Source organism: Cupressus sempervirens, chromosome 1 (assembly GCF_028749045.1).
Source record: "Cupressus sempervirens isolate cs-2001-9-10 chromosome 1, ASM2874904v1, whole genome shotgun sequence".
Taxonomy (NCBI): Eukaryota; Viridiplantae; Streptophyta; class Pinopsida; order Cupressales; family Cupressaceae; genus Cupressus; species Cupressus sempervirens.
Window position 1 is genome coordinate 76,300,800 of NC_143118.1, and position 21,366 is coordinate 76,322,165.

At 32.9% G+C, this 21,366-nt stretch overlaps 1 protein-coding gene across 1 annotated transcript in view; it reads right to left on the bottom strand.

The window, feature by feature from the left end:
• LOC149576280 (uncharacterized) overlaps positions 1-21,366 on the bottom strand; it is a 79,322-nt gene that overhangs the window by 49,671 nt on the left and 8,285 nt on the right. Inside the window, exon 2 of the mRNA XM_089794174.1 lies at positions 14,009-14,088. Coding sequence (XP_089650300.1) covers positions 14,009-14,088 — 80 coding nt within the window. The remainder of the gene's footprint in view (positions 1-14,008; positions 14,089-21,366) is intronic.

The window sequence follows — 21,366 nt, forward strand, 5'->3', positions numbered from 1 at the left end:
AAGAAAGTTTTTAAGCAAGAGTAGAAATAGATGGATGGTTGTATGGTGATATTAGTGGATGTTTGATAGGGATCTATAAACTAGGCCACTAGCATCCTAGTGGCTGGTTAGGAAGCCTTGCGTGGTAATCTAGTCTTTTTCCCTTGAATCTTTGCATCTATGGAAGTAGAGCTATTGCTAAGCTTTCATCCTATTTGATCCCCATCTATTTGCTAATCTTTCCATTCATAGGTGTAGAGGTAAAGCAACGAGTAGTGTAGTAGTTGGAGTTCATTCTTAGAAAGCTAGAAAAGGAGAAGCATCATTGGCAGATACACCATCTGTCAACATCACCATCAACATTATTTGGCACTCATATACTTTACAAAACCAGACATCATTACCATCACAACGAGAGTTTGACAATCCTTGAATTAACAACGTAAGTTAGCCTACATGATTAACCAGAAAATCACTTTAATATAACTGAGTTAGTATCCACAGGTGTAAGGAACATTGGAATTTTTCTCATGTCTTCATGAGTATTTACTTTTCAAGAGAGGGTTGAGTGTTTGATATTCCATATCAAGTATTCAATTTGTAATGTCTCCTTCTTTGATATGAAATTAATAATAACAATCAAGATAAATTTAAAATAAATAAAATGTAACATTAAAATAATGACATAATAATCCAATAATAAGTAAATAAGCGATAAAATCAATAATATATATTAATTATAATATATTGAATATTGTCATATGTATATATATCCAATATGTAAATTAGAGATTAGTCAATGAAGACATATAATGTAAAATCATTATTATATAATTAATATAATTATTTTTTAAATGATGTATATTATCATAATATGAATTTGAAATATATAATCAAACAATAAATAAAACAATATAATGATTTATGATAAAGTATATGTATATTTAGAAATACATCAATAAAGTTATCCTCAATATAATAATATAAATACTTGTCTACTATATTCTAAATCTAAATCTAAATTAGTCAAACTATTAAATTAATATTGAATATATTAAAATAGATCTAGTATAAATTATATTTCACAAACAACCAAATGGATAATCGTGACCTTTCACCCCAGACACATATATTAGAGAGAAAAACTTACATTTTTAAGGGGAGACGAGGGGCAACAAAAAAAGAAATGGAAGAAGATTTCACCGATAGAAATAACTAATGAATAGTTCTTTCCAAGCAATGAGAAAGCAAGATACAGCTTTTGAGAGGCATCTAGATGGGATAGAGACATCTGGCAGAACAACTATGATAAATTTTAATAGAGGATATCAGATAGTAGTTGACCCATCAGCTAGTAGTTGGGAAACATATAGTAGTAGAAATATACACCACAAAACAAGGAAAAAATGAAACAATCCGTGTATATGCTAGAAAGCTAAAAGAATTAGTAAATAAAATTGAAAGTAAGCTAGTAGACGGGCTGAAAAGAGATGGTTCATAGAAGGACTATGCCCGAAGTTAAAAAGGAAAATGAAGATTGAATCACCATCATCGTACACTGAAGCATACAATCGAGCGATGGACTTAGAGAGTGAACAAAAAACAAAGAAAAAGAAGAAGAAAAGAAGATCATCTGACTTGGATGAATCCTCTTTTGAAGATAGCAGTGGTGATGAAAAGGGCAGTAAGAAGGTTCATGCTCTCGAAAAGGATATGATTAGGATGATGAAAGAGTTTAAGAATATGTAGAAAGGGAACAAACAGACCAAAGAAAATGAGCTATGGTGCACAGAATGCAAGACAAAAGGTCACACTAAGGGATCTTGTCCAAAGAATCAGTTCTATGACATTTGCCAAATCGCAGAGCATTCCACAAAGGAATGCCCATTCAATATGAAAACAAAGGGGCATCGACTAGTGCTCCTCACACAGGAAGCTTCCATGTTAGGAGGGAACGAAAACACAAACAATGATGGTGCCACCTTGGGTGGGTACAGAAACAACAGAAGAGGAAAAAACAATAACAATAACAATAATAACAGAGGCTGCAATTGGATTCAATATGATGCGAACGGCTGACCGATGGTTCAATGTCGAGCATACAACTTATGGGACCACTTTGCATGAAATTGTACAACAATGAACAAACCGAAGTTGTTATGCAGATGGTGTGGTCTCGGAGACCATGAAGATGCCAAGTGCCTAAAATCAAAATTAGGAGTGAATTTGATCATTATCAAATCAGGAATAGATGAAGAGGAACTCTTGGCAATTACATGTAAACACGCAAAGCTGTACCCAGACCTGATGGAAGAAAAGAAGAGACTAAAAGAAGCACAGGCAAAAATTGAGAAAGGGATGTAGACAGAGAAATCACAAACGGAGAAGGGGGAACTGCACAAAATAGAACATCATAAGGTTGATATTACAAATTGTAGTACCAGTAAAATTAAATGATTTGATGCTTACAATGCCCCAACTATGAACGGCACTCACAAACATGGTTCTGACTACTAAACTACTAGAAGAACCTAGGAAGGAGAAGGAAAGCAGAGCAAGTGTAGCAGACCCAATGCTACTAGCTCTCACATCAAGAAGGCATTTGACAGTCATAAAAATGGGTATATTGGGAACGATCCTTTCAGACACAATTGTGGACGGAGGTTTGAGAGTAAATGTCCTACCAAAAAATAAATGGAAGAAGCTAGGATAGCCAAAGTTGTGGCCACCCATGTCCCAATTGCTAACTGAAAACCAACATAGCATTAAGCCTCTTGGGATCCTAATGGCACAACCAGTGACTATTGGAACATAGTCATTGCTGCTCAACTTTGTAGTCATACTGCTAAAAAGAAGGGGATATGACACCATTTTGGGATGAGGATGGCTCGTACAAGAAAAGGTTAAACACAATTGGAAGAAGAATACACTATCAATGGAGAGCAGAGGACGAAGATTCATTAATGATTTACACACACAAATGGTGGGAAAAGAAGCCAAATCATCTGATTCAGAAGGAGAGCACGAAGGAAAGAAGAAAATGGAACTAGATGAGGAACAAGTCCTACGGTTAGGTGGATTGAAGGACGACAATTTGGATTTAGTAAATGTTCTATTTCACTAGCAAATGGAGGATTATGAGCTCTTTCCAAGTTGTAATATGTTAAGGGTCGACAAAGGTGAGGAAGGGGAGGAATTGTTGAAACAAGTTTGTATGGAAAAAGCAACTAACCTAACAGTTCATGATCTATCCAGCAAACAAAAAAGAAGTGAAAGTTATGCAGTCAGATGGCAAAAGGGCTTGGAAAAAGAAACTGGATGAAGACACAACCATGAATAGGAATATGAAGACATTGCCATCCGAAGTCCATGTAGTAGGAAGGACCAATGCAGGTCTAAGAAGAAGAAAGTAAAGCAACCAAAATAGCTGACAAATATTCCTACAGTACAGAGTGTTACATTTGAAGGGTTAAATGGTGCAGAATGCTGGAAGTGGTGGCAGGAGGCTCCAGACAACCACCAGGTGAAGGCTAGTATCCGAAAAGAACAGGTAGAATGAGTGGTGCAAATGTCAGTATTTTGTATCAAAGACTATGAAGGGTTTCTACACATAATGATAGAAACGTATGATAGGTTCTCTTGAACCAGTAAATTTGAATATCTTGGTTGCAATTTAGTAGTGTCATTCAAACCGGCCGACTCCATATGGGTATTTGGGATACTTGGCCATGCTCAAGATGGAAGGAAAATAGAAAGTAAGCCTAAAAAGATGAGCCGAGAAGTGAAGATACAGTTGATACAGCTCATGTGCAGAGACCTATCGTAGGATGAGCAGGAGGCTCTTTCACACACATCAAAGGGCAGAGGGTTGAAGAAATCTAATATTTAGGAAGGTCACTGGCATTGTTTAATGGACATCGTTAAGAGCTGCCTCACAGGTTCTAGCTACACTTCAAATATTTCATTCCCACATGTAACAATGATGAACAACATTTTGCATGGCAAGGTATATGACTAGGCAGACATTGTTGGCCAAACAGATGTCAAAATATATGACATTGTAGCACAAGACATTCTACATCCTACATTATGCCATCAATCTGTTCCTAGATGCAACAATGCGGATGATCCCCACAAACCGAGACCACTCGCACCTGGCAAACCACCGATTATGTAATGGAGGCATTTGGATACATTTGGCACCAAAACCATCAAATAGAAATGACTGAGGCCAAACGGTGGAAACACAGATAGTGGTCAAAAGGAGACTTCTTCAGAGGAGAGTGGGACCGATGGGGAAGAGGAAGAGGACGAGGAGGTAGATGTGATCACAACTATGCCATTGAGATTTTCATGGCCTGCACCTTTGGCTATGACACACTTGGTTCCTATGGGCATACATGGCATTCCAAGGTTTTGTCAGTTTAGGCAGCCAGTGGTGATGACACCAGTTTCATCTGTGACACAGCCCACCATGGAGACACAAGCTATTCCGAAGGCAATAGCAGAGGCACATCCATCACCAACGGAGATAGCTTCTTTGGAAGTAATGATGGAGCCGGCTCATGAGACTTTACCAAAGATGGGAGATGAGACATTGGTACGTGATACAGAGATGGACATAAAGATAGGGGTAATGGAGGTACTAGCAGGCGAGGAGTTTGGGGCATCGAGTGTTTGATTGGATGTAGTAGGTTCTGATGCAGTGGTTACGATGGATACGACACTGCTAGCATCACCTGAGCGAGACAAAGAGAGCCAAACCTAGAAGTTGAGTATTTACTTGAGTACGTGGTTCCACCGAACCCTAGCACCTCGAGTGTCATACTTTCCCACACCCACACGAGAAGTAGTTCTAGAGGAAAACCCATTACAAATAGAGAAGATTGGGTAGACACAAGCTCAGGGAGTACCGCATAGCACTATTGAGCATATGGCGGAAGTAGTAGAGAGGGTTATGGCTGTGCAGTAGGAAAATCTAGTAGCATGGAAGGTAGGGATGAGAGAGGCATTTCTTGCTAATGTAGCAACTCTAGCGACTCGGGCTCACCAAGTGTTAGCTTTGATAGAGACTCGGGCATTGGATTCAATAGTGAAGGAGCTGGAGGGAGTCATATTTTATGAGATTAGGATGCCTAGCTCCGTTCACAGTCTGTTTTGAGGAGTAGGGATGGCTGGATGTGGAAACTGCAGAGATGCGATAGGACTGGGCTACAAGGAGAGATCTTGGTATGGAAAGCTGAGTAGAGTCTTTGACTCACAAGATAGTGAAGTTATATAGGGAGGCGTATTACACTCTTCAGAGGAGCCAAGCAAATCAGGTAGCAGCTAAGAGGGCTTGAGAGGAGTCAGCTGCCAAGTTAGCCTTAGAGAGGGCAGCCTAGGAAGCCCAAAGGGCGGCCTAGGAATCCAAGAGAGCAGCCCTATTAGACAGACAGAGTTAGCTACAAAAGTTGGAAACCAAAAAGGAACAAGTGGTAGCAGGAAAGGAGAAAGAGTTGGGAGAAATTGCAGAGATGATGCAATTAGCTCTAGAGCTTCAAATGGAAGCAGAAGCACAACTAAAGGTTCAGAAAGAGAAAGTCTACAAGCTATGAGCGAAGCTAAACGAGTTGAGGGCACGGACGACCACTACACCAGGGATGCATCCCTCTGTTTAGTATTTATGCATTGATGTACTTTGTTATTTTGAGTTTTGTTGTATTGTTGTCCGAAGACTACTTTTCTTTTGGGGGCGATGACGTTGTCGGTAAAATCTATAGTGTAGCCAACAGGTAGAATAAGTATCTGAATGGGCGCATGACGCTTGAGTCACCCCTTCGGGAAGGTATATGTACACCATCTGAAATGGACTTTGGATCATCATGGGAATCATTGCAATCATTGTATTTGGATTGTAAGCATCGAGTGCATATATGAATAAAACATTTTTTTTGTGTTGTATCATGCTATTACTACATGCGTTAAGTATCTTTACCCTGTACGATAAACAATCTTCATATTTAATACATTTATAATGGTTCTAATTAAAAGTTGAAATTTTTGTTTCAGGTAAGATGATATCCAAGTTGCATTATAAACACAGAAGTTTTGCATTGCTTGAGGACGAGCAATTTTGGAAAGGGCACACTGTAATGTCCCCTTCTTTGATATGAAATTAATAATAATAAATATAAATTTAAAATAAATAAAATGTAACTTTAAAATAATGACATAATAATCCAATAATAAGTAAAAAAGAAATAAACTCAATAATATATATTAATTATAATATATTGATTATTGTCATATGTATATATATCCAATATGTAAATTAGAGATTAATCAATGAAGACATATAATGTAAAATCATTATTATATAATTTTAATATAATTATTTGAAATATGATGTATATTATCATAATATGAATTTGAAATATATAATCAAACAATAAATAAAACAATATAATGATTTATGATAAAGTATATGTATATTTAGAAATACATCTATAAAGTTATCCTCAATATAATAATATAAATACTTGTATATTATATAAAAAAACTAAATTAAATTAGTCAAACTATTAAATTAATATTAAATATATTAAAACACATCTAATATAAATTATATTTCACAAACAACCAAATGGATAATCATGACTTTTCACCCTAGACACATATATTAGAGAGAAAAACTTACATTTTTAAGGGGAGACTAGTGGGGACAAAAAAAGAATTCACCGATAGAAATAACGTGTGAATAGTTCTTTCCAAGCAATGAGAAAGCAAGATACAGCTTTCGAGAGGCATCAAGATGAGATAGAGAGATCTGACAGAACAGCTATGATAAATTTTAATAGAGGATATGAGACAACAGTTGACCCGTCAGCTAGCAGTTGGGAAACAAAGGAAAGGAAATAGCGAATTACCTTGGATAGCATCAAATCAACGGGAAAAAAGAAGAGGAATACTGGATTCTGAATCCCACAATACACATCAACATATACCCTCCTCGAACATTTGATTTACATAAGAGCAGTCATAAATCTTTGATCGTAAGCTATAGCAGAAGTATAAAAGTCTAGTTGGGATGACATGAGAAAGCAAATAATCGTACATACATATTAACCAGTGAGTAGAGGCGGAAGAAATCAAACAATTCGATTCAGTCACTTTATAACAGTCAAATTATGTATACCGAAAGAAACCTACAGCAGTGCTTACACGAAGGAATTACATTTATAGCTTTAACCTGACTAAAGAGGAACGGGCAACTACAAGGCATTAAATTCACAAGCTAAAGATATATCTAAATTAGGATACATAACCATTGAATCCACCGATATAATCACAGATTTCTTCTATCATATATGGAGTCCCTCTATTTAGAACAACTTCCTATAATCAGTCATACATACTACATACAAGATTATCTCGTACCATTCAGATAGAAATCTATTTATTTACAATCGATAGAGTTCAACCATTAAGATTCTGAAATTCATGAGATAAACTTTATTAACGATCAGAGGATAATGCATATCTGTAAATTAAAAAATCAGAATTACAAATATTTGAATCTCTAAAGGATCTAGTGGTATATCTGAGGTGTGCATATGTGAGGATTGATAAAAGATCATAAATCCCATACATTCATTGTGACAAAATAAACAGTTGGGCACAAATGATAAATATAAAGAGGCCTTTTGGAGTGGGAACTCTAAGAATTTTGTACAAAACCATAGTGTGATAACCAGGGACATTACACAATTCCTATATGTTATGTAGTGGTACAAAGCTGACATCAACACTTACCTATCTTGGAATCTACCTATATCGAGTGAATTTACTTTGCCTTTCCCATCTTAAACAATAATTCACTTGTATATTGATAATTTTCTTAATCATTTTTCCAAACTTCTTTATCAAATGTATCAATAATTTGATATGTTTATAACTATATTAACCCTACAGGATGGTAAGATCATGTTCTGATACCACTGTAATGTCTCCACTATTAGAGTTAGCTAGGGACAAGTAATTCCTACAAAATAATGGTTAGAATCACAACAATAACAAAACTAATCATATTATTCTACCCTCTTAAGTTAACCCCAATCTTAAAGACATCTCCAAGTCGGGTTAACCCCAATCTTAAAGACATCTCCAAGTTGGGCTTCCTAGCTCATAGCTACCTTGTCATCTTCTTGGAAGCGCACCCCTTAAGATTCTTCTTGGATGGGCATCCTCTATCCAAGGCTACTCACATATGCATATGTTGACAATGTAAGAATATTTTGCCACATCGATTATCGGCCATGGCAAACAATGGAGATCTTAATATCTCCATACTCCATGCTTTGATATTGATTCTTGGTCATGGTGGACAATGGAGATCTTAATATCTCACATGCTGCATGGTTCAAGTTCATTAATATCCATGGTGTTGACCTCAACACAATATCATCCAATAACCATCATTTCTTATATAAAAAATTATATTCATTATTCCAAATATAACTCGTTCATATTATTCAAATGAATGTGCTTGCATCTACATTCAAGATAAAAAATGAATATATTTATATCTATATTGAAAATAATTTAATACCATTCAAAATAATACATATTTTATAAGAATAGAAATAAATGAAATAGTCATTCAGTAATATACTACATACCAACTATGTTATTACTAATACTGATGTAATAAACTTTTATAACATATACTAATATGAAAACAAAAGATCACATATACTTACTTCCCTTTTCCCTTTTCTATAAAACATATTATTATTATTTCAGTCTCCTAAAGATAGCTTTTTTTAATGAATAAAAATATACTACTTCCATATTACATACTTTTAAAAAATACCCTCCCTATAATTTCGGGATCCTTATTTTGTAATTACGTGGGCTCCTTTATATAAGCGTGATTTTTTCTTCTATGGTTCCAATACTAACCTTAAATTTTTAATCTTCCTCATTCTTTTCTGTATGATATTCGATTGGTCTTTGTTCTGCTATATATATTATTCCATTCATGTTCGATGCTGACTGTACGATGCTAAGGATTATTATTTTTTATTTCGAGTTCTTCCCCATTCATTTCTATTTCCCTACACTCATGCATAGACTTAAAAATATACTTCAAACTGATCAAAGGGTCATGACCTTTGATAGGTCATTGCCGACATAGGATTTTAAATAATGATATTAGTAATATTAATATATTTATTACTTTATTTTAATAATCTTTATTATTTATTTTAGTGAATAGTTAATATGTTATATAGTGAAATGCTTTAGTCCTTATTTAGTAAATAATTGATTTCTTAATTATTTGAGTAGAGATGTTGATGATTTGCGTTTTAGTGTCAAATCTCAATGCTAGAGGTGGGATACTGCAAATGGACACCAATCGAAACATCATTACAATCCCTGATGACTGCTTACAATATCACTCAAACTGTATAAATATGTTCTCTTGTCATAATCATTACAAATCAAATACTGTGAACTGATAAAAAATAATCATGACAATTTCCTTGGCTTTCTTAAAGTCTGGAACATACAAATGTTATATCAAACTAGATAGGTACAACTATGTAAACTTCAAAAATCATTGTAGTCTGATATACATATTTACTAAGTCCAAAATCAATATTACTCTGCTCAACTTCTCTCAGTGCAATACTGTAACATCAGAATGCAAACAAAATATAACATGAACGAGGAATTTTTATACCTTCCTCTAAAGATATAGACGGTAGGAAATCATCCAATATAGAGCATTTGTGTCTGCAGAATTTAATTTATTCATTATTTCCATCTACAATATTCATTCCTTAGTGCCACTTCATTACTTTTCCATTCTTTGTCATTCACGTCCTCTTAGTCACCCACTATTCTTTTTACAATTTCTTTCACACACCATTCTCATCGTACTTAGCATACACACATGCACACGCATAAACACACATATATACAATATTAAAACCACACCATGCCAACTATTTTTTTTTATCGACTTAACATACTCAGATTTACCAATAATGAAATGTTGTTCATCCAACTTCCACCATTTCGACTTTGTCTGTAGGAAGAACTAATTTTGATTTGTTTTGTTTTCCATGTGGCAGCCATGAAACACGAATATATATGATTACAAAATTGAAAATCATTGTCCTGCTTCAATTGTAATTGTCCTGCTTGGGTGAGTGCCTGATAATGCAAAATCATAAACAAATGTTTCAAACTTATTTTTTCATAAACCTCCATTAGCTATTGTTAAAGAGTTTAGAATATTAATTGAATACCAATGTCGAAATCCACGTTGTCTTACATATAAGCAACGAAGGAAATAATTGCCAATTCTATTTCAAGCAAACTTTTGAGATTTCACAATCTCTATTATCGGGTGTAGAGAATTTTCAAAAAGCACAATGTCTGTGCAGGAACTATATGGATTTTTGCAAGCACCTAAAGCTTGGTATGCGAGATTGGATAAACATTTGTTGACTTTGAGATTTAAGAAAGGTAATGCAGACAGTAATATGTATTTGATAGTTAACTCTTATGGTTTACTAATTATTGAAGCATTTGGGGATGATATTATTTTTGGGGGTAACAATGAAGCAAGTAATAAGTTTTTCTGATGAGATGAAATATGAATTTGAAATGTCTATGATTGGTGAAATGAAATACTTTTTGAGATTCCAAATAACACAAACAAAAGTTGGTATCTTCATATCTCAGACTAAGTATACTAAAGATTTGTTGGTAAGATTTGGCATGAAGAATTGCAAACCAGTTGGAATGCTTATGGTTACAGGATGCAAATTGACTAACAATAATGATTCACCTAGTACTATGCAAACTAGATATAGATCAATGATTGGGGACTTACAGTATTTGACTCATACAAGACTAGATATTGATAATGCAGTTGGAATTGTCGCAAAGTATCAAACAAATCCTAAGGAGACACACTATTAAGTAGTAAAAAGGATTTCTAGATGTTTAAAGGGAACATTGGAATTTGGTTTATGGTATGACAAATCTAATGATCTTACATTGTATACATATACTAAAGTTGATTGGGCAAAAAATGTAGATGACAAAAAAAGCACAAGTTGAGGAGCATTTTCCTTGGAGGAAGGTTAGTATCTCCGCTGAGCAAGAAGCAAAATTGTATTTCTTAGTCTACAGAAGAATATGTTGCAGTAGCAAATAACTGCAATTAGATAATGTGGATGAAACAGATGCTAAAAGATATCAATATTACATTTTATAAACCTACTATTATGCATTGTGATAATACAAGTACAATAAACATGTCTAAGAATCTGTTTTACATTCTAAGACTAAGCACATTGTAATTAAGTATCATTTTCTATGAGAGAAGGTCACTAAGAAGGAAATCATATTGGAGTATGTGAGTACAAAAGAGCAAATAGAAGATATATTCACTAAACCATTGGCTAAAGACACCTTTGAGTATCTCAGAGGTATGCTTGGGGTAATGGCCCCATCTAGTGTAGAGTAATTGATGCAGGTTTGCATTAGTCAAGTATATTAAGACTTAATTCATTCATCTAGATGTGATGCTTGGTATTGTTCCTTATGGGGAGCGGTTGGTGAGCAGAGCTATTTCTAGAGCTCTTATGTAATGCTTTTGACATAACAATGTTTGTTGGTACTTGATATATATTTTGTTGCCGATTGACTTGATCCAATGCAAGTACTTTGATGGAGGTCATCATCAAAGAGAGAGTATTTCAGAAGGACAATTGATATTTGGCATATTGACACCTTTGTGATTGATGTCAAAGGGGGTGAAGGGGTAAAATAAAAAACCTAATTGAAAGGAAACATAGTTGATCGGAGAAGATTTTTTGTAGGATTGTATAAAAGTTTTTAAAGGTTGTTATGTTGAGGATATTCAGAAAATCATATTCCATTGTTAACAAGTTACAAGGTTACTTTTGGATTGGTGGTTTTTCACCATATGTTGCCATTAATGCCAAAGGGGAGATTGTTAGGAATAGAGGTCTTGTTGGCACTTAGATGTATTGCTTATGTGTTGTATTGGTGACTAGTTTTGTCATTAATAACAACATATGTTTATGTGATACAGAAATTTTGTATACTGTAGGATGATTGTTAGCACAAGGAAGTTGGCGTACGACAAGTTAAACTATGCGAGCTTAGATTTGTGTAAAAGAATGCGTATAGAAACCATGTCTATGTTCATTGGATCTTATGTTTGGTTTAGGATGAGTTATAGTTTGTTTGGTGAAGATTGGCAATAGACCAATGTACAGAGATTATTGATAGATGGTAGCATTTTTGTTTTATCTTATTAGCGAGGTGGAATTAATGTCAATGAGCTTGGATTACGGTAGAAGGCTTGTTCATGCACTTATGTTCTTGATGGCAAGGCATTTGGATTATTTTGGAAAGGTCGTAATTTGTAATGTGTAGTGTATTTTATTGAGTAGCCGATAGTATTGAGGAAACATATTATTAATCATTGTAAAATGTAATATTTGCATTGTAGCATTTGGGAACTATATTGTACTATTTGTAATAATTTTTATAAAGGCGTGTATGCCTGAGCATGGACCTGTGTAATTAATTATACATTGGGGGAGCCTTAACAAGCCGACCTAATTAATTATTTGTAAGGATATAAAGGAAAGATGTTTTCCTTAGTTGGGGATCATCATGTATGTATCTATGTGGTTAGTAGATGCAAGCTTTCATGCTGGATAATTAGAGCAGAGCAGTGATTATGTTAGGTGATTGAGGTTAGCTTCAAAGGAACTATTTTGGCAAGTAAGTTGTAGATTAATTTGTTCATTGTTTTGGAGATGTTATCCTGAAGGTTTATTCTTCACACTTGCTAGAGCATTTAGGCAATGGGTCTACTTGTTTCCTATCAGCCTTTAACAAGGTTGGAACCTTCTAACAAGGGTTCAAGGTTCCTAACAAAGATTTGTCCTCTAACGGGGACCGTATTACTAAATGCATTGTATTTGACTCCTAACAAGGTCACATCCTTTCACAAGGGACTTATTTATTAGTACACTGTCTTGTGCGTGTCATCCCCACCAGGGTTTTCCCTCTGATCAAGGGTTTCCTTAGTCAACAAAATCATTGTGTTATGGTGTATGGTTTCTTATTGTTGTGCATCATTATTTTAATTGTTAGAGTTCAGATTTATAAGTTTGGTTTTAAGTTTAATTGGAGACAACTGATTCACCTGGCACCACCCCCTCCCCTCGCTCCCCATCCCTCGACTCCCTCTTAGTTGTGCATGGACTTTACTTTTTAACAATTTCTTGAGCAGTGTTATGATTCAGTTAAATGTAATTGTTTCAACTATGTTTAAAAAAACAGCACTAGAATGTTAGCTTAAATTTTCTTTAACAAGTTTATTCTTATTCATATTTAATGTACACTTCTTTATGTTCAGTAGTTAGTTTTTACTATATTGCATAGAACTTTTAGCATGTTAGAGATAACTTTTCCACATATCAATAAACATAATCAGCTAATGATTCCAAGTGAGCTTATGTATAATTGGTTTTTGTAAATTTTTCTTATAAGCAAATAAATATTTTCCAACTCTTAAGAGTTCCATGCCAAGTGTTTGTATTTTTGTCTAGTTGTTGAAAGTGTACATTTTCATGTGTAAGTCATATCTATGCATCTGGAAATACAAAAAGAAATCCATGTTCATATTAGTTAGTTGATTAGTCATCTTAATGATCATTTGCAAGCATTTTGGGCATATTTGATATCTGTCCAAGAAAGAACATTAAGACTGATAAACACACCTAGCAAAATTTAAGATTGTATGCATTGTGCAATGTGTTCCACAATAGTGCTTGAGTCCAAATTTAACAAGTAAGATCACATTTTAGAGAGGGATAAGATTTAAGCAGCAGAGTTCCTCACATATACTGCAAAATTTCATAGACAATACAATTAAAAAGTACCTCTCCATGTTGTAAAGAGGTGGATAAGAAAGGAAACAACATACATTTCAGCAACATCCCTTGGAATACCAGCTTCTTCACTACATTCTTTTATCATATTTTCTTTGCAAGTGATCCCTTTGGGCTGCATAATTGTAAAAATTGGAGTGTATTAAATGCAAAAATAAAAGTCCTCATGTAGAAAATATTATTTTATTTATTCATTTTTTAACCAGAAAGAAAAAGCTACAACTGTCAAAAACTAATCTTCTTGGCAGTTTATAAAATTCTAAGCTGAAATTTGATTAAAATTCAAGGATAAAATAACGAATAATGGATGGATACTTATCCAGTGATGTCATGACAATGCAATAGAAGTAGAGAATTAGATTGCACTACCAAAAAGCTGCTATTTGCTCAAAATCAAGAAGAAGAATCTCTACAAAGGACAATGAATGGCGTATACTTAGCGGTTTGCATTATTTAATATGCAAACATTTATAAAATATAGGAAAATCTATGGAAAGTTAATAATTATTGACCTTATATCATAATTGAAAAACTTGAATGAGGAAATAACTTGGTTGACCTAAAAAATCAATGAGAAAATCAGCAATAAATTAACCACTTCTATCAAACATTTGAAAATATACAACTTCTTAAAATATTGAAAAAAAAACATAGGTATACACCAAATTAGTAGACTATATACTAATTTGAGATTTCCACCATATATAATCAAAGTTTTCAATTAAATACAGAGCAATTAGAATTTAGCAAAGTAGTAGTCATACACCCAAAAAACAAGTGCAACATCTGAATACAATTGGTTCAATACATGTCGAAGTCCAACTCCACAAACCAACTACAACCTATGAATACATATTAGTTTCAAGTTTTGGTATCAATGATAATTAGAAATCATAAATTGCATCTACAACTAAATCTCTAAAGAGATGGTTGTCATTGTAGGGGTGGTGCTAAAGTAGTTGCAGCATCCTCAATAGATGCCTTATCCATAGTGATAGGTGCCTCAATGGAAGCCTATGTTAGATTTCCAAGCTTGTGTTCCCCCTTACATGTTGCCACTTCTACATCCAATTTATTCCCCTTCCTCTCCAACTCAGCTAGGTAATCATCAATAATTAATGGGTCCACATCTATATCATCACCATCTGGAGCAACATTCCAATCTATTGAATATGGATCAATGTCATCCAAGTCAAGTTACTTTATGTGAGCCCTTCCTTGGCACACCTTTTTCATATAATCAAAAGTTGCACTACACATACACAAGGTCATTAAAACATTGTTGAGTCAACCTAATGCATTTTTTTGTGGGAATCGCCTAGAAGATGCTCCATTTGTGCTCACAACTAACAACACTAAAAGGCTGTGATAGTATGTGGATGACAACCTTTTAAAGATTAGGCATGGGGGTACCATAATCTTCCAACCACATATCGCAAGGATAAAAAATGCAATTTATAAGTTGGTAAATATTTCAATAAACATGATGAGTGTAATAAATGGTTTTAAAAAAATTAAACACATATTCATTTTTACTTTGCTCCAAGGTATCATTGTATGTTTACAATCAAGAAAAGAAAACAATGGCCCCTCAACCTTCTTATGGGTCTTGATGGTGTGCATCATCAACTAATCTTTGAATAAGTTTCCAGGCCAACCTTAACCTTTACATTTGCTCCACAAGATTTGGTGGAAAAAAAACTTGGGGTTCAAGTAGTAAGCATCAATTTGAAAATATTGGTGGAGTTCTTACTTCCACCTTTGATTGATTATGCGCCATATGGGTCCATATTGGTCTTATTTGACCCATACAATAATAAAAGGATGACTTTAATTTTAATTAGTTTAATTGGAAGTGCCTAAAATAAGTATATATTATAAAGTGACTTTATTTAATAAAATTCTCCAGCTTGTTTGAGAAGCAACTCCATGAGAGAAATTTTGAAAGGTTTTGCAATTCATTTTGACATGTTCGGATATTATATTCGATTTGATAAAATTTGAGTAGTGTTTTGCATTAGTTGAATTTTTGAAGATAAAACCCTTTAGAATTGAATTGAAGGTTAGATGGATACCCAATTTTCTTGGCAAATTGATTCACCCAAAGTCCATTGTTGTGCTTATTCGCAGAGGTTTGGAATTTAATAAATGGTGTTTTGACTTAAATAGAACATTGCAATCTGAATGCTTTATAGACATGACCAATGAATCTTTGAATAATATATTTTTGAGTTTTAATTTTCCAAAATAACACTAAAGTGATTTGTAGGTTCTGATATTTGTGAATATTATATGAAAAATCAAAATAAATTAGTAGTGATTTCCTTCTGGAAATAAATAAATTCTTTGATTGCCTAGAGAATGATTAAATAAATAGTGGGAGCTCGATTTATAACTTCATCTAGTTTACATTTTAATATTCAACTTGCTTGATAATGATATTATACTCTTTTACATAGCTTGTCGAAAAACTTTGTGAGTGGCACCTTTACATTTGTTGAGGGTATTGCCCTTAACACATTTGTTGTAAAACCTTGCGTAAATTGTTGTTGTAAGAAATTATGTCCATCGAACCAAATAATTATCACTCATTGGCCAACAACTATCAATATTATATTATGGGTGTCGATATTACCCATTGTCATGAGTAGTCGCCACTAAGATTTGCATGGACCAGCTGGGAAGAAAACATGTCGGTACTGGAATGTCCTTGAGGAAGGGACCACTTGTCATTGGTGTGATGTTGGTTTTAGACTCATCGACTAAGTGATTCTAAGCCTTGTTTGTTTTATGCAAGCCTTTATGGTTCACATTTGTGTGCAATATGCATGAAATATTTGATGAAGGGTACTGCCCTTAATACAACAAACACATAACACGAAAAGAAGCCCTCATGGTTTTCATTTGTGTGCATTATGCATGACATATATGATGAAGGGTACTCCCCTTAATAAATTATTAAATTAATACTTGATGATTCTTAAAGATATAATCGATGACTTTATCAGTATTAAATACATTTGACACTTAACTGAACATCTTATATTATTAATTAATTCTCATTAAATAAAATTTAACTAAATTAATTAACAATCTCTAATTTTGTTAATATTTATTAATTACATTCATCATTTATAATTTTAAACAAATTTAATATAATTAAATAAGTATATTAATATATATATATATATATAATAAAAATTAATATTAAAAATCATAATATTTAAAATTAATAATTTAATTTTAATATAAATTAATTTTAACTTATTTAAATAATATTAAAAATACATAATATTAAAACTTAAAAAAAAAAACTACCTATGGCTTGTTATAATAAATGTCGACCCTTTTAAAGGGTGGTTGCCATGGTAGGCCTGCTGACACAGGGCCTGTGAAAGCTTGCTGATGCAGTCCCTGCGTCGGCAGTGACTGCCGACAACATTATTAAAGGGGGAGTGGGGGAGGTCATGGCCCCCACCTCCCATCATTATTATATATATATTTTTAAATTTTATTTTTAACTAAGTCAAATTCCAATAATTTTGTTTATTAGAAGAATAATCCCTCGAATAAAATTTAAATAAATTATTACATATGAAAATTTTAAGAATTGTATTATAATTTTATAATCTTTATTTTATTAAAATTTATAATCATTATTTCAACGAACTCCATAACAATATTATATATATATATATATATATATATATATATATATATATATATATATATATATATATATATATATATATATATATATATAAAATAACATTTACGATATTAGTTTGATAGGAAAAATAAATCGAACCCTTCAAATTTTCAATCTTAGGATTTTCATTTCCAAAAAAAAACCCTTTCCAAATTTAAATTTCTTAATTCCATTTCAATCCAAAACCTAGATCCCAGTTTAATACTAATTTCTTTCAATTGTAGAACGAGGTTATCTAAATAGTTTTTTTTCAATCCCTATTTCCAGAAGAAATCAAATAGCAAAAGATTCAGAAGAAAGGGTGGCAAGATTCATTCAATAAAATTTGATAAAACAATTTTCAACAAGCATGAAGAAAACAGAGATCTGAATATATTTCTACAATGGTTCACAAACCCTACCTTGATATGATGCTAACAATTTGGTGAAACCCTTGCTAATCCAAACCCTTCAAAGCTTCCAAAGATTTCTTTGTTCCCCTTCCAAAAGTGTGTTCCCTAAAACTTGTGTGTGCAATAATGACCTGAAAACACTCTAATATAAACTTTAATTGCCTTTTCAGGTTTCTGTCTCCACAACTCTAAAATTATAATTATTTTATTTAATTAATTCTTTAACACACAATTAATTTGCTTTTAATTAAGACAAATGAATTATTAAATTACTTCATTTAATTTCTACTTGAATTCATTTTAAATTAATTTATTAACTTTTTAAAATCTCATGTGCATTGTAAAATATCTTTATTAAGTTCACATATTTTATCTTTTAATTAATTTCCTATATTATAGTCTCATGCACGTATCATGCGAACTTGAATCCTTTCCATAATTTAATATCTTTCAACTTCTTAATTTATTTTCAAAACTTAATTGATAAAATATTTATCAACTTAAATAATAATATTTAGCATTTATTTAAAAATGAACTCTAAATATATTATTATTAAATTAAATAAATATTATCATGTTCTAAAATTTAAACTTATAACTTTTATCTTTGAATTCCATTATTTTATTTAATTAACTTCTCAATTAATTAAATATAATTAAATATTAAAATGTCATAATAATTTCCATTAAATTAAATCATTAATTTAATCTTTTAATTATACTTAATTAATAGAAAATTCATCAAATACTCACAAAACAACATACGCACAAAATACTCACGGGTTTTAAAAAGGGTAGACAGTCTGTTACGAGTCCTCCTTGTAGGACAAGTATTATAAGCTATGGCTAGGATTGGACCTCATCATTATCTTCCCATTCTCACCATTTGAGTATTTGTAATAGGGCACGCTCATCCTAGAAATTCAGGGAAGTCGATGCCCGGTACCTACATCTTGCATAAAATACGAGCATGTACATGTATATAAATATATCTAAACAGGCAATGGCGGGGAGTGGTTCATCATGTAGATGCCGACTAGCAGGTGACTATGACTCCCTCCCTTAACCACATCAAACATGTCGGATAGAAAGATAAAATAAACACGCGCACCATACACATGCAAGTATGGGGTAAGTATCATAAAAATCACAAGTCTAATATCAAATGCTCATTTATAATAATGCATCTCTATCAATATAAACACATTCATCATTAAAGACATCATGTTATGAAAGAAACCACATTTCCTAATTAGGGCTCATCAAGACATCATTAACAACACGTGAAATGAAAACAACTAAACAATTATAATTGATATATTTGTAATTCAAAACATGAAATAATATCATAATATTATAAATCCAGTATCTCTAAAACTAATCAATACATAAAATCAGCCTAAGAGAATTTGACAATGATGACATAAATGTGAACAAGGGGCAAGCACTACACCAATCATAATCAAGAGTAGCAACATCATATTCATCTTTCTCTCCCTTGGGCCTGGTAGGAGAAATGGCTAAGTCCAACCAGGGAAACACCCACTTGGGGTCTGAGTGAGTAGAGGGCCAACTAGTAATAGGAGTGGTAGGAGGAGCCATTAGGACCACCTCGAACTAGATATCCAGGGAAGTGAGGCCGAGTAGTGTCAACCATAAAAACCTCCAGACATGTGGCACTAACCAAAAGCACCACCAGTGAGAGAGCAGTGCTGCTAACAGCAAGGTGTGTGCGAGTGGCGAGTGGAACTACTACATCCTTGATAGTGATTGCAAGGTGGGGTATGGTCGCTAGAGGCCAAATCTGGTGGAACATGAGCAACTATTACTGTTGGGTCGAAAAGGGCTGAGGCCATTATATGCTAAAATAAATTCTTGCACTTAATGTGAAATGACAGATAGTAGTGCAAAAAGGGCTCAGATGCAAACCGTACAAACCTTAGCAAAGCTCATCCTCATTCTATCCTTAACCATCTAGGGCTAATCTTATTTGTTCAATCTAAGTTCATTAATCTTATTTTTTAAAATTGGAGGTGGCTTCTCATTTACAATATTAAAAGCTTGTTTTTAAAAAAATTAAATTATTTTGATATCTTCTATGTAGTCTAAATTGTATTCAATTTTAAGTGTTACTTAAAAAAAAAAAAATTATAAATATTCTTTTCATATTGTTCTTTGTTTGTCTTCTCTATATTATCGTTATTTTAATTAACATATGTAATTAAAAAATACTCTTCTATGCTCTCTATCATTCTCATGATAGACCGTGGAGTCTGATCTAACCATTGATGATAAAAAATTTAAAGCAATATAATCTAGAAACTCTTACATCTTGAAGAAAATATTATGTTCTTTAAATTAAAAACATGTCATAATTAATATACAGATACACAAATAGGTTAGAAAATTAATATATATTTATAGGTGTATTTCATCAAGTAGTTCTTCTATTAAATTGAATTTCCAAAAATCCACTTATGACCATCCAAAATGATAATACCCTCTTCCATGACAAACTCCTAATAACACAAAAACTAATATCATTGATGCTCACCTACATTAATCTTATTCACCTATAGTCTATGGTGTCTTACTATTCTAATTAAAAATAAATTGTTGTAATTTTTTTTGTAAATTGATATGAACTTCACCAGACTTGCTCTACACAATTTTTGCACCACAAATCAAATGTTAAAATTTATAATACAAATACTTGGATTTGGGAAAGAAATGATGGATTTCAATTGAAGAGTTTTGTAAATCAAAGAGTGAGAATACAATTCATGCGCATGGATCTCTAGACTTGCTATATGATGCCATTTAGGTGGTAGAATATCAAAGACTCTAAACATCTGTGGGCATGTAGGATTATGAAAAGATTTTGATATTTTTTTTTAATTTGAAAATGTTTTTAGATAGGGTAAAAATGATTTAGATAAGTTTAATTTGTAGATTCATCCATTTCAAGAAAATGCTAGTGTGGAAATGGATAACATAAAAGAATTGGCCAGGGAGGGAACCCACTGATATAAGATATAATCCCAAAATCATTTGAAAGTTGTGGATAAATATGCAAGTTTAGAATGCCCCACAATCACTCCAACGAAAGATAGTGGCATTGAGATTTTCTATTGTAGCCATGGAAGAAAGTTACAAGAAAACCACCCAAGTATTAAGAGGTACGGTGGCTAACCAAGAAAACTTCTTTATTTTTCCTTCCCCATTAAACAATGGTGTTTTTTTTTTGGAATTAGATAATGGTAGCTTTTATGGAAGAGTTTTCATCCACAAA